This window comes from Scyliorhinus canicula, chromosome 31 (assembly GCF_902713615.1).
Source record: "Scyliorhinus canicula chromosome 31, sScyCan1.1, whole genome shotgun sequence".
Classification (NCBI taxonomy): Eukaryota; Metazoa; Chordata; class Chondrichthyes; order Carcharhiniformes; family Scyliorhinidae; genus Scyliorhinus; species Scyliorhinus canicula.
Window position 1 is genome coordinate 6,227,536 of NC_052176.1, and position 13,169 is coordinate 6,240,704.

Sequence of the window (13,169 nt, forward strand, 5' to 3'; positions counted from 1 at the left end):
TGTTAATGGTTTTAATTATTATTTTTAAAAATAAATTTGGAGTACACTTTTTTTTTTCCCCCAATTAAGGGGCCAATCCACCTCACCGGCACATCTCGGGTCGTGGGCGTCAGATCCACAGGGTTGGCAACTACATTTTCGGAGCTTTGTTTACTCGAATCGACAGCGCCGACCTCAAATCCAAAAGAATCCAATTTTTTCCAATGAAGGGGCAATTTAGCATGGCCAACCTGCCCAGCACATCTTTGGGTTGTGGGGGGGGGGCGAAACCCACACAAACAAGGGGAGAATGTGCAAACTCCACACGGACAGTGACCCAGAGCCGGGATCGAACCTGGGAACCCGGTGCAGTGCTAACCACTGCCCCGAGAATGTGCAAACCCCACAGGTGAGTGACCCCGGGTCAGGATCGAACCCGAGTCCTCGGCGTCGTAAGGCAGCAGTGCTTACTCGCAGTGCCACCGTGCTGACCTTTGGTTTGAGTTACTGATTGAGGAGAGGAGCTCTGTTGGCCGAGTCACTTTTGGATACGCAACTTCCCAAGACCTGCGGGAGTTACAAAGTGTAGTCTGTGGCTGCAACATTCAGGTTCTGAAATACCGAAGGGTATGGTGGCCCGATTTAAGTTGCTTTTCCACTTTTATACTTCTCGTTTTCCTTCTAACTGTTGCCGCCGTTCCCCCCCCCCCCCACCCCACCCCGGACTCCTTTGCCCGTTCTGCTGTGCAACAGGTTCCTTACCCAGCTGCTACCACGGCCTTCCGGGGCAACTTTGATCATTTAATCTCATCAATAACCTCTTGCGGCCCGCAGTTGTGTTGCCTTACGCAGTTTCAATTAAGACTGCGTCAACTGCACCAAGCAACATGTAAGGGTTAATTTAAAATCCCCCCCCCACGCGATGACTAGGATGGGCCAACGTGTGCAAAATTATATACTGAGAGCAACATTAACCTAGGTTTCATTCTGAATTTAAGACTTCTGCAGTCTCGGGGCAGTGGTTAGCACGGCGCCGAGGGCCTGGGTTCGACCCGGCTCTGGGTCACTGTCCGTGTGGAGTTTGCACGTTCTCCCCGTGTTTGCGTGGGTTTCGCCCCCCACAACCCAAAGATGCGCTGGGCAGGTTGGCCATGCTAAATTGCTCCTTCATTGGAAGAAATTGGATTCTTTTGGATTTGAGGTCGGCGCTGTTGATTCGAGTAAACAAAGCTCCGAAAACGTAGTTGCCAAGCTTTCGCCGGGCAAACTGGCAGACAGACTCGACAAGCTCAAGTCAGCTTTCAGTTCAAGGCTCACAAGGAAAGGTTAATATTTTCCCGGCTGACGAGCAGTACAGTTTTGCCCTAAAGAATCTTTCGCTGGCTGGATAGATGTGCGCCACATTCATGACATTTATTGCTCTGCCATATGGACTCTGAAATGTCAGCTTTAAACTTTTGAGACGCACCACTGGATGCCAGAGAGTCTGATTCGCACAAAACCTTTGACTCCCGAAAGAGGGGCTAGTAACTTGGGAGGACTCTGGTTACGGTTGAAATCAGTTTTCTCTGTGGTAAAAGGTTCAATTTGATTGACATCGCGGGCCGACCCATCTGAGGATAAGCTTCACGGTCGGGCAGGCCGCTTGACCAATCTCAGCTCTCGATTCAAACAGATGTGTGCGGATTGTCTCAAAGCGCTGTCATGATACCTGCTCCCTCCCTCTGCCTCCCTGTTGCGCAGTTGTCCTTCTCTTGAGGACTTGGAGCAAAAACGCGCGTGAGGGCCCTTGAACCTAAAGGGTGGCCGAGGCTCGCCCGAATCAAACAGATTCGGCAAAATATGCACCAACGGCAAACAGGCTCACCCGACACATGGAGGCAAATGAGTCATCAAGCCACCGTTTACATTTAAGTTTACTTAGCAGTAGGACAGTGATGCTGTGCTATTTTACATTGTTTCCTGTCATGAACTATGACTATAATAAAATCCTTCCGGTCTATTCAAAGGGGGTGGGGGTTCGAACAGTCAAGCAGTAGGTGTTCCCGCTAGTCTACAAACAACAACTGATATCGCCCAGAATAAGATATGTGACTCAGATCTTCGCCATTACAGCAAACAGGCACTCACCTCATTTCTGGAAAGATTCAAAATTTTTAAACTGGGAGCTTTGGTGACGAGGTCCGTCAGGTCATCCAGCCGGTACAGCCGGTTATTGCCCAGGTTGAGAGAGAGCAACTGGAAAACACAATGCGAGTTATATCGCCAGTTAACAAACGCCCGAGAGACAATTGGACACTAGCAGCATTTTGATTGGAGGGCTGACAGACCTCTGCATCACTTGTAAGATGTCGTTTTAATGAAATGACCAGCAGTGGCCTGTTGGTTCTGGAAAAGACACCGCAAGGGTGCCTGACCTTCTTGTTAAATAGGTACAAATTACTGCTATGCTTCCAAGGTACACAAATCTGCAAAGAGCTCCTGCAAATGGCAGAACCTGGCTATTAGAAATTATGAAGCAACTCCCCTCTCGTGGTGTACACACTTTCCACACCATACATACCTCTGGAATGTTTTCTTCTATTATTTTGACGACTGTGTTCATGGTATTCCTTCTGTTTAACACCACTTCGATATTCTGGGAGACCAGGTCTAAACAACCAAACAGAAGAGATGCTAAGAATCAGCAGCAGTAATTATTACTAATCTATGGTCAGTGTGCGATATGGCAAATCGAGCCTCCAGTTTAACTGGGAGCACTCGGCCTGTGAACCGCTCGGTCACACCGTGCTGCCCTATTTCCTGGTCTGTGCTGTGTTAACCCATCTCAGTCTCCACAACGGTTCAACAAGTGGCTCTTAGTTTCCTCTGGGTGCTGGGCGCAAGGCGGCTCTGATGGCAGGCAGGAAGACGGGCAAGCTTGGTGGGCTGGGAGGAAGCACCCCCCGTCTCCGCTTGGCCCACAAGCAGTGCTGTCAAGGCACTTAACCTTTTCCAAGAAATAGTCCCGGACTCCCTTTCGCTGGGTTTCCCCAAGGCCTAGAAAAGCCAGCCGGGCAGAGATAAACCTGGGATATAGGTTAAGTATGAAGCACAAAGCCCCAATGGTCAAATAGTCACCGGGGAGAAAGTTGGTTGGTCGCCGCCCATTAAACTGGGCAAGCTCGGGGCCGCACGGTGGGGCCTTGTTAGCACTGCTGCTGACAGCACTGAGGGCCCGGGTTCGATCCTGGCCCTGAGTCACTGTCTGTGTGGAGTTTGCACATTCTCCCCGTGTCTGGGTGGGAGACAACCCAAAGATATGCAGGTTAGGTGGAATGGTCACACTAAATTGCCCCTTAATTGGGAAAAAATAATCGGGACGGTAAATTATTTTAAAAATCAAGTTGGAGTCAGGTTTTAAGATTTTTTTTTAAATGTTAACATCCCACCTTACTTTTTTTAATGGGGGGCAAAGTAACCCTACCCCAGGTACCTAGTTTCACGTAAGAAGCAACTGCAGCCGGAAAATGTCAGGGCTGGGTGGAGAGCGGAAGGCGAGAGGCAGGGGAAGGAAACCGAGTGGCTTTCAACAGTAATTTATGTACTTTTTTTCCTAATTATCTAAAATAAGTGTGAAGTCACCAAATGCGAAACCAAACAGGTCAAGCCGAACAAAACCCAAAACCATACCTGGGTCACTGCGTATGCTGTTTAAGTCAAGGGCATGCTGTGATCCATCATAACGCTTACTCATACATTGCTGGAAAATAGAGAGGGATAGATTTAGTGAAATGAAAAAACTGTCATAGATTATCATAGAATTTACAGTGCAGAAGGAGGCCATTCGGCCCATCGAGTCTGCACCGGCTCTTGGAAAGAGCACCCTACCCGAGGTCAAAACCTCCACCCTATCCCCATAACCCAGTAACCCCACCCAACACTGACGGCAATTTTGGACACTAAGGGCAATTTATCGCAGCCAATTCACCCTAACCTGCACATCTTTGGACTGTGGGAGGAAACCGGATCACCCGGAGGAAACCCACGCAGACACAGGGGGAGGATGTGCAGACTCCGCACAGACAGTGACCCAAGGCGGGAATCAAACCTGGGACCCTGGAGCTGTGAAGCGATTGTGCTAACCACAATGCTACCGTGCTGCCCAAACACATCTTGTCAAGTGATAGCTTTTGTCCTGGCTCTGAGTTTTTCCGACTTGAAGTGTCGCTTTTCAGCTTGGACTGGGTCGGAAAGCAACGCAACAGTTTTTGATTCCTCCAAAGGTTGGAGCGACACTGCTCCTGCCTCTGAATCAGATTGCAATAGGTTCATGCGACAGTCGGGACTGAATCAATATCTAAAGTGACACTCTAATGCAGGATTAGAACCATAGAATGATTGTGGGGCATGAAGAGGCCAATCAGCTCATAATTTAAAAAATAAATTTAGGAGCACCCAATTATTTCCCTCCCCCCCCCCCCCCCCCCCCCCCAATTAAGTAAAGTGGCAATTTAGTGTGGCCAATCCACCTAACCTGCACATCTTTATTTGGGTTGTGGGGGCGAGACCCACACAGACACGGGGAGAATGTGTAAACTCCACACGGACAGTGACCCGGGGCCGGGATCGAACCCGGGTCCTCGGTGGAGTGAGGCAGCAGTGCTAACCGCTGCGCCACCGTGCCGCCCACCATTCAGCCCATCACGTCGCCGCTGGCCAAAATAGGGAGAAAAGCCACTAGCCGCTCATTTCAATCCCATTTACTAGCACCTGGTCCATAACCTCGCAGGTTACGGCACTTCGGGTATTGGAAGAGGCAGTTTTTCTGGATGAGACGCTAAACCCCATCTTTCTTCTCAAAGATATTGGCAGATGCTCTGCCATAATGAATAGGCCAGGTGCTGTCCTGCCGGTATGCTTCCATCAACCAAATACAGATTTGTCATTCCCCCCCCCCCACACCGTAATCAACCTCCACTGCTGTTATTTACGCACAAATTAGCTGCCACGATTGTCCATAAAACCTGGCAAATAACGCACTGGTTATGGAGTGCTTCGACATTCGCTAAAGATGTTATACAAGCATCTTTTTCAGCAATCCTTTGTTACTGAGCGGCATGGTAGCACAGTAGTTAGTTGCTTCCAGGGTCCCGGGTTTGATGCTTCGGGTCACTGCACGTTCTCCCAGTGTCTGCGTGGGTTTCCTCCGGGTGCTCCGGTTTCCTCCCACAGTCCAAAGATGTGCAGGTTGGGTGGACTGGCCATGCTGAATTACCTCTTAGGCTAGGTGGGGTTGTGGGGAAAAAGGGTGGCGGTGTGGGCACTCTTTCCAAAGGCCGGTGCAGACTCGATAGGCCGAATGGCCTCCTTCTGCACTGTAAATTCTATTCTATGATACTTTCTGCTATATCAGAAGCTGACAACTCCTCCTGGTCTCGTCCTTGTTACGACTGCATCTATCACCTCATTGCACGTTACAGCTGCAGTTCAAATAAAAGTTCTAAAGGTTGCTGTGTTTTTTTTTGTAAATTTGCATTCACCAGCACGAACTTGGCTAGTTTCTGGCAACTGCTGCAATGTATTTTTAAACAGTGGCCTAAGGAATTTCACCTTTCAATGACATCATTCAATTTCATAGAAATTAGCGCGAGACAATCAATGCCCCAATTCCGCAATTAGATCATTGCCAATTCTTTTTTGTTGTTGCAAATTCTCTTTAAACGGGACTCCTCGGGCAGCATGGTGGCAGTGGTTAGCACTGTTCCTTCACAGCTCCAGGGTCCCGGGTTTGATTCCCGGCTTTGGTGCGGAGTCTGCACGTTCTCCCCCCCCGTGTCTGCGTGGGTTTCCTCCGGGTGCTCCGGTTTCCATCCACAGTCCAAAGATGTGCAGGTTAGGTGGATTGGCCGCGCCCCTTAGTGGGTTATGGTGGAGGCGTGGGCTTAAGTAGGGTGCTCTTTCCAGGGGCTGGTGCAGACTCGACGGGCTGAATGGCCTCCTTCACCACTGGAAATTCTATGATTCTCTGGTTACCTACCTCTTGTGAATAGAAAGTTTCCATCTGGTCAAAATTCCTCGATTTAATCTCCCCCTTAAACTTCGCTGCTCTAAGGCGAGCAACCCCAGCCTCCACAGTCTCTCTGTAACTGAACTTCCACACACCTGGTACCATTCCAACAACTCCCCTCTGCACCCTATTCCAAGGGCCTCGAGACCCTTCCTGAAGTGCAGTGCCCAGGATTCGCCGGAGAGCCCTAGCGGGGAGGCCTAACCGGTGATCTCTCACGGTTTAGCCGAACTTCTTTAACATGCCAATTACATATCTCCCCGTTTGTTGATAATGTCACCTGGCGATGCACTGCAAATTATGTACGGGTTCCTCCGCATACCCGTACCTTTACATGTTCAATCTCCTCCAATTTGAGCTCAGTTGAAACGGAAGACGGCGGCAGCGAGGAGTTTATTGTGATTGCCACCTGCGGGAAAAGAAAATATTTCATCACATCAATCAATTTTAAGGGTTTGGAGGGCAATGCAGGCTTGCATTGGCAAAGTAAATGGAAAATACAGGATCAAAAACAAATTACTTGATGCAACGCTGAGACAGACAGGGAAGAACCAGTTTCAGTCTACAGACTGCTGAGCAAGCGCAGCTCAGCAGCGAGGAGCTGCAAATGTCTTCAGCAACACATGAAATAGGAACAGGTTGCAGACCATTTGGCCTATCGAGGCTGCTCTACCATTCAATACGATCGTAGCTGATCGTGGGCTTATCTCCATTTTCCCCACCCTCAAGATGCCAAAAATCTTGTCTATCCCACAGCCGTAAAAACATAGTCAACGATGGAGCACCCACAATCCTCTGAGCAAAGAAAATTACAGCACAGGAACATGCCCTTCAAGTCCAAGACCATGCTGCCCCTCTAACCTAAAATCTTCTACACTTTCGGGGTCCCTGTCCCTCATTTCCCATCTTATTCATGTATTTAAGGTAGAGAATTCCAAAGATTCGCAAACCTTTGAGTGAAGAAATTACTAATTTCAGTCCCCAAAATGGCTGACTCCTTCCCCGAGTGAAGAAATTTCTCCTCATCTCAGTCCCAAAATGTCCGACTCCTTCTCCGAGTGAATTCATTTCTCCTTATCTCAGTCCCAAAATGGCTGACTCCTTCCCCGAGTGAAGAAATTTCTTATCTCAATCCCAAAATGGCCGATTCCTTCCCCGAGTGAAGACATTTCTCCTCATCTGAATCCCCAAAATGGCCGACTCCTTCCCCAAGATTTCTCATCTCAGATCCAAAATGGCTGACTCCTTCCACAAGTGATTTCTCCTCATCTCGGATGCCCGACTCCTTTCATTAGTGAAGAAATTCCTCATCTTAGTCCTAAACAATCAGCCCCCCCCCCCCCCCCCCCCCCCTTATCCTGAGATTATTACGGTCAGAAATAAATAAAGCCAAATACCCGGTACAAATCTTTGTCAACAATTTTTCTTGTTGTCTGCTTTAAGGCATATGCAGTCCGATTATCTTCGACATAGAACACTGCCCTATTGCCGTCATAATGGAACTGTGGAAAGAAATGATTCCATTACCATCTGCTAGTGATCGAATGCAAAGATGGCTCTATTCCTCAAGTGAAGGAAATAAAAAGTTAATGATTCATAAACATACAGCACCGAATGAAGCTATTTGGCTCCTTGTGTCGGTTCCTGCTCTTCCTCCGCACCTCTTAGCCCACAGCCCTGCAAATTTCTCTTTTCAAGTCTGTATTTATTTTGATCTAAGTTTAGGGTGCCAAATTCTTTTTTTCCAAATTAAGGGGCAGCTGAGAGTGGCCAATCCACCTACACTGCACATCTTTGGGTTGTGGGGGGTGAAACCCACGCGGACAGGGGGAGAATGTGGAATCTCCACACGGAGAGTGACCCAGGGTCAGGATTCGAACCCGGGTCCTCAGCGCCATAGTCCCAGTGCTAACCACTGGGCCGCGTGCCGGCCCTCGCCTCGTAACTGAACTCCTGAAGTCAGGTTATTATTCTTGATCCTGACAGATCAGAAACAAAGTATTAGAACATTAGAACAAGTATTAGAACATTAGAACATATGTTCTAGAACATAGAACAGTACAGCACAGAACAGGCCCTTCGGCCCTCGATGTTGTGCCGAGCAATGATCACCCTACTCAAACCCACGTATCCACCCTATACCCGTAACCCAACAACCCCCCCCCCTTAACCTTACTTTTTAGGACACTAAGGGCAATTTAGCACGGCCAATCCACCTAACCCGCACATCTTTGGACTGTGGGAGGAAACCGGAGCACCCGGAGGAAACCCACGCACACACGGGGAGGACGTGCAGACTCCGCACAGACAGTGACCCAGCCGGGAATCGAACCTGGGACCCTGGAGCTGTGAAGCATTTATGCTAACCACCATGCTACCGTGCTGCCCGAGCAGCAAAAATAATATTGATAGTATTTTTCGTGGAAGTATCAGGTCAGGGTTTAGCAGCCACGCTTGAAGGGCCTTTTTAAGAAAACAAAACCTACAGAAAAGCTGCGAGGCGGAAAGTTGGAAATTCCCAACCAAATTCCTTGGCAAATGGGCAAGTGTGCCTGGTAAGATGCACAATTTGCATATCGAATAAATAAAATATTGAATTTACATATCGAATTTACCAAAATAAAAACTTAAAATTGGACCTAATGGGGCAGCACGGTGGCGCAGTGGGTTAGCCCTGCTGCCTCACGGTGCTGATGTCCCAGGTTCGAATCCCGGCTCTGGGTCACTGTCCATGTGGAGTTTGCCCATTCTCCCTGTGTTTGCGTGGGTTTTGCCCCCCACAACCCAAAGATGTGCAGGTTAGGTGGATTGGCCATGATAAATTGCCCTTAGTGTCCAAAATTGCCCTTGGGTGGGGTTACTGGGTTATGGGGATACGGTTGAGGTGTTGACCTTGGGTCGGGTGCTCTTTCCAAGAGCCGGTGCAGACTCGATGGGCCGAATGGCCTCCTTCTGCACTGTAAATTCTATGATAATAGACATAGAACATACAGTACAGAAGGAGGCCATTGGGACCATCAAGTCTGCACAGACCCACTTAAGCCCTCACTTCCACCCTATCCCCATAACCCCATCTAACCTTTTTGGTCACTAAGGGCAATTAATCACGGCCAATCCACCTAACCTGCGCGTCTTTGGACTGTGGGAGGAAACCGGAGCACCCGGAGGAAACCCACGCAGACACGGGGAGAACGTGCAGACTCCGCACAGACAGTGACCCAGCGGGGAATCGAACCTGGGACCCTGGAGCTGTGAAGCCACAGTGCTACCCACTTGTGCTGCCCGGCTTATGATTAATCCAGGACAAAGTTTCGGCACAACATCGTGGGCCGACGGTTCTGTGCTGTATTTTTCTATGTTCTATGTGCAGGGTAGGTGGATTGGCCACGCTAAATTGGCCCTTAATTGGAAAAAATGAATTGGGTGCACTAAATTTTTTTTTTTTTAAATAATTGGACCTCATTCGGAATTAACACTCGTTGGGTTTTTTTTTTTAAACTTGAATTTGGTCAGTAGTCTTCAAAACAAAGGCTGACTTTTAAGATAGGTTGAGGCAATATTTTCAACTATTGTTTCTCATGGTGAGAAAAGAACGTTCAGACTAACTCACCATCTCGGCTATATTAGAATCAATGGTCGTAACCACCCTGTTCCCAGTACCAGAACCTCCAGCAACAGTCTAGTTATACCACCCAACCCAGTTCATTTAGAGCACAGTGGGGTATTCCTTTGACAGAATCATTTGAAACTCAGTAAGGGGTCTTACAACACCAGGTTAGAGTCCAACAGGTTTGTTTTCGAATCATTAGCTTTCGGAGCGCTGCTCCTCAGGGTCCTCATTTGAAACTCAGCATGGGGGATGTGGCGACATGGCGGGGTTATCGCTGCCTCACGCCCTGGGGAACCTGGGTTCAGGACCCGCTACGGCAGGTGATGGAATTTGAATTCAATAACGAAACAAAAGAATCTGGAATGCAAAGCCTAATGATGACAATGAAACCAGTCTGTCGTTAAAAAAAACCATCTGGTTCATCACGGGCAGCACGGTAGCATTGTGGATAGCGCAATTGCTTCACAGCTCCAGGGTCCCAGGTTCGATTCCCGGCTTGGGTCACTGTCTGTGCGGAGTCTGCACATCCTCCCCGTGTGTGCGTGGGTTTCCTCCGGGTACTCCGGTTTCCTCCCACAGTCCAAAGATGTGCAGGTTAGGGTGGATTGGCCATGATAAATTGCCCTTAGTGTCCAAAATTGCCCTTAGTGTTGGGTGGGGTTACTGGGTTATGGGGATAGGGAGGAGGTGTTGACCTTGGGTAGGGTGCTCTTTCCAAGAGCCGGTGCAGACTCGATGGGCCGAATGGCCTCCTTCTGCACTGTAAATTCTATGATAATCACAGTCCTTCAGGGTAGGAAATCTGCCCGGTGTGGCCTACATGTGACTCCAGACCCACACGCAGCAATGTGGTTGGCTCTCAATGAAATGAAATGAAACGAAAATGGCTTATTGTCACAAGTAGGCTTCAAATGAAGTTGCTGTGAAAAGCCCCTAGTCGCCACATTCCGGCGCCTGTTCGGGGAGGCTGTTACGGGAAATGCTCCCTCAGGGGCAACAACAGGCCAGCGACGCCCACACTCCATAAATAATGATTTGCCTTTTATCCCCGCATTAATGCGATCCGACAGGAAAATATTGGGCGCTGCAAATAAGACATTTTTAAAAATAGCCAGCAGCTATGGAGACACAGGTTAAGTAAACCAAAGACACACCAAACATGTTGGAAAAGCTTGCATCACCATATTAGATTAAAGCATTCAACGCCCCAAAGCAAATATTTTTGCCGCGTGTTCAGTTAGTATTCCCGCACCCTCCTGCCCACAATGCTGATCGACAGACGTACAGACCTTGTAGAAATCGTGGAAATTATGCGAGAGGAGGCCACTCAGTCCACATGTTGGTACTAGCTCATCAACACTTGGCTCGTCTTATTTCCAGCCTTCACCCTACCCCTTTTACAGGAACGTAAGAAATAGGAGCTGGGGTGGGGAGTGGGGGCAGCACAGTGGCGCAGTGGTTAGCACTGCTGCCTCACGGCACCGAGGACATGGGTTCGTTCCCGGCCACGCTAAATAGCTCCTTAATTGGGGGGGGGGGGGGGGCATTGGGTACTCAAAATGTATTTTTTCCAAAAGAAACAGGAGCTGGAGTAGGTTATTCAGTCCCTCAAGTCTGCTCCGCCATTAAATCAAAACTGCAAAGATTAACAATCCTCAAGTGAAGAAATTTCTCCTCATCTCAGTACCGAACCCTTATCCTGAGATTGTGACCACCCACCACCCCAAAACCTGATTCTAGATTCTCTCCAAAACGAAAAACAGTCTCCCAGCATCGATCCTTAAAATCTATCGTGTCCCTTGATTAATTTTATATGCCCCAATGAGATCACCACTCATTCATGTTGACTTCAGGGGATAGGTGGTTCGTCGACTCGAGAATATCTTCAGGAGGAACTCAAGTTCTGTGCCCCTGCTTGCCAAACCCACCCCCATTGTTTGTCGGAAAGAAGGTAGAGCTCGTAGCTATTTTTAAGTCATTCAATTTGCTGCTATCCAATTAGGTTTCCCCCAGAGGGTTACTGCATTGTGTGGCGCTGTTTTATCCTTCCACTTATGTCAGCACAGGGGTGGGATGTGGATCGAGGCAAAATTCAGCTGATTCGCTCTCACGCACTCTGACAGTGACAAGTGTTAACTAGTTGATGCCACACAAATTATTCACCTGGCAAGCAATCCACGCCGCGCCACTCACACTACATCAAACCCAGGACAACATGTCTTCCACCCTTTCTCTGTTGCTAGGAGGATTCCACCAGTCTGCTCACCTGGCTTCAGAATCAGGGCCATTCAAGCTACATTCTGCCCCAAATCCACTTGTGACAACAATCACTGAAGAGTCCCAGGTTCGATTCCCGGCTGGGTCACTGTCTGTGCAGAGTCTGCACGTCCTCCCCGTGTGTGCGTGGGTTTCCTCCGGGTGCTCTGGTTTCCTCCCACAGTCCAAAGATGTGCAGGTTAGGTGGATTGGCCATGCTAAATTGCCCGTAGTGTCCTAATAAAAGTAAGGTTAAGGGGGGGCTGTTGGGTTACGGGTATAGGGTGGATACGTGGGTTTGAGTAGGGTGATCATGGTTCGGCACAACATTGAGGGCCGAAGGGCCTGTTCTGTGCTGTACTGTTCTATGTTCTATAACGATTGGGAAGCAGAAACCACACCCTCCCGTTATTTAAAAAACGTCCACCTTTTAAAACGTGGCAAATTGAATCGGAGAAAAATATAATTCTGCTGGCACTATTTTCGTGAGATTCCAGCCAGTCCTACACAATTACACGATGTGGAGATGCCGGCGTTGGACTGGGGTGAGCACAGTAAGAAGTCTTACAACACCAGGTTAAAGTCCAACAGATTTGTTTCAAACACGAGCTTTCGGAGCGCAGCTCCTTCCTCAGGTGGAGTCACCTGAGGAAGGAGCAGTGCTCCGAAAGCTGGTGTTTGAAACAAACCTGTTGGACTTTAACCTGGTGTTGTAAGACTTCTTACTGTACACAATTACAGATGCTGCCAGTCCTACCTGAACAGGAGTAAAGGGAACGCTGCACATACTATGCAAGTTTGACATAAGCCAGGACTTGTCGTATTTCTTTCCAAAGGGAATCTGGTGAGAGAACAAAACAATACTTGGCCATTAGTCACAACCAACATTTCATTTTAAAATGTTCAATTTCAAAAGCCTACTTTATCAGCATTTACTCCCAAATATACACTTGTAAGATGGAAGACATCAGCGAGCGGCACGGTAGTTAGCGCCGCTGTCTCACAGCACCAGGGCCCAGGTTCGATTCCCGGCTTGGGTCACTGTCTGTGCAGAGTCTGCACATCCTCCCCGTGTGTGCGTGGGTTTCCTCCAGGTGCTCCGGTTTCCTCCCACAGTCCAAAGCTGTGCAGGTTAGGTGGTTTGGCCATGTTAAATTGCCACTTAGTGTCCAAAAAGGTGAGGTGGGGTTACGGAGATAGGGTGGAGGTGTGGGCTTAAGTAGGGTGCTCTTTCCAAGGGCCGGTACACACTCGATGGGCCGAATGCCCTCCTTC

General features: G+C 48.8%; 1 protein-coding gene across 3 annotated transcripts in view; it reads right to left on the reverse strand.

The window, feature by feature from the left end:
- nxf1b (nuclear RNA export factor 1b) overlaps positions 1 to 13,169 on the reverse strand; it is an 81,444-nt gene that overhangs the window by 34,282 nt on the left and 33,993 nt on the right. For all 3 annotated transcript variants that reach the window (XM_038787530.1, XM_038787529.1, XM_038787531.1), the window contains 6 exons: positions 12,652 to 12,735; positions 7,426 to 7,530; positions 6,357 to 6,437; positions 3,652 to 3,721; positions 2,543 to 2,631; positions 2,110 to 2,217 (listed from right to left, as the gene is read on the reverse strand). In XM_038787530.1, the coding sequence (XP_038643458.1) occupies positions 2,110 to 2,217; positions 2,543 to 2,631; positions 3,652 to 3,721; positions 6,357 to 6,437; positions 7,426 to 7,530; positions 12,652 to 12,735 (537 nt within the window). The remainder of the gene's footprint in view (positions 1 to 2,109; positions 2,218 to 2,542; positions 2,632 to 3,651; positions 3,722 to 6,356; positions 6,438 to 7,425; positions 7,531 to 12,651; positions 12,736 to 13,169) is intronic.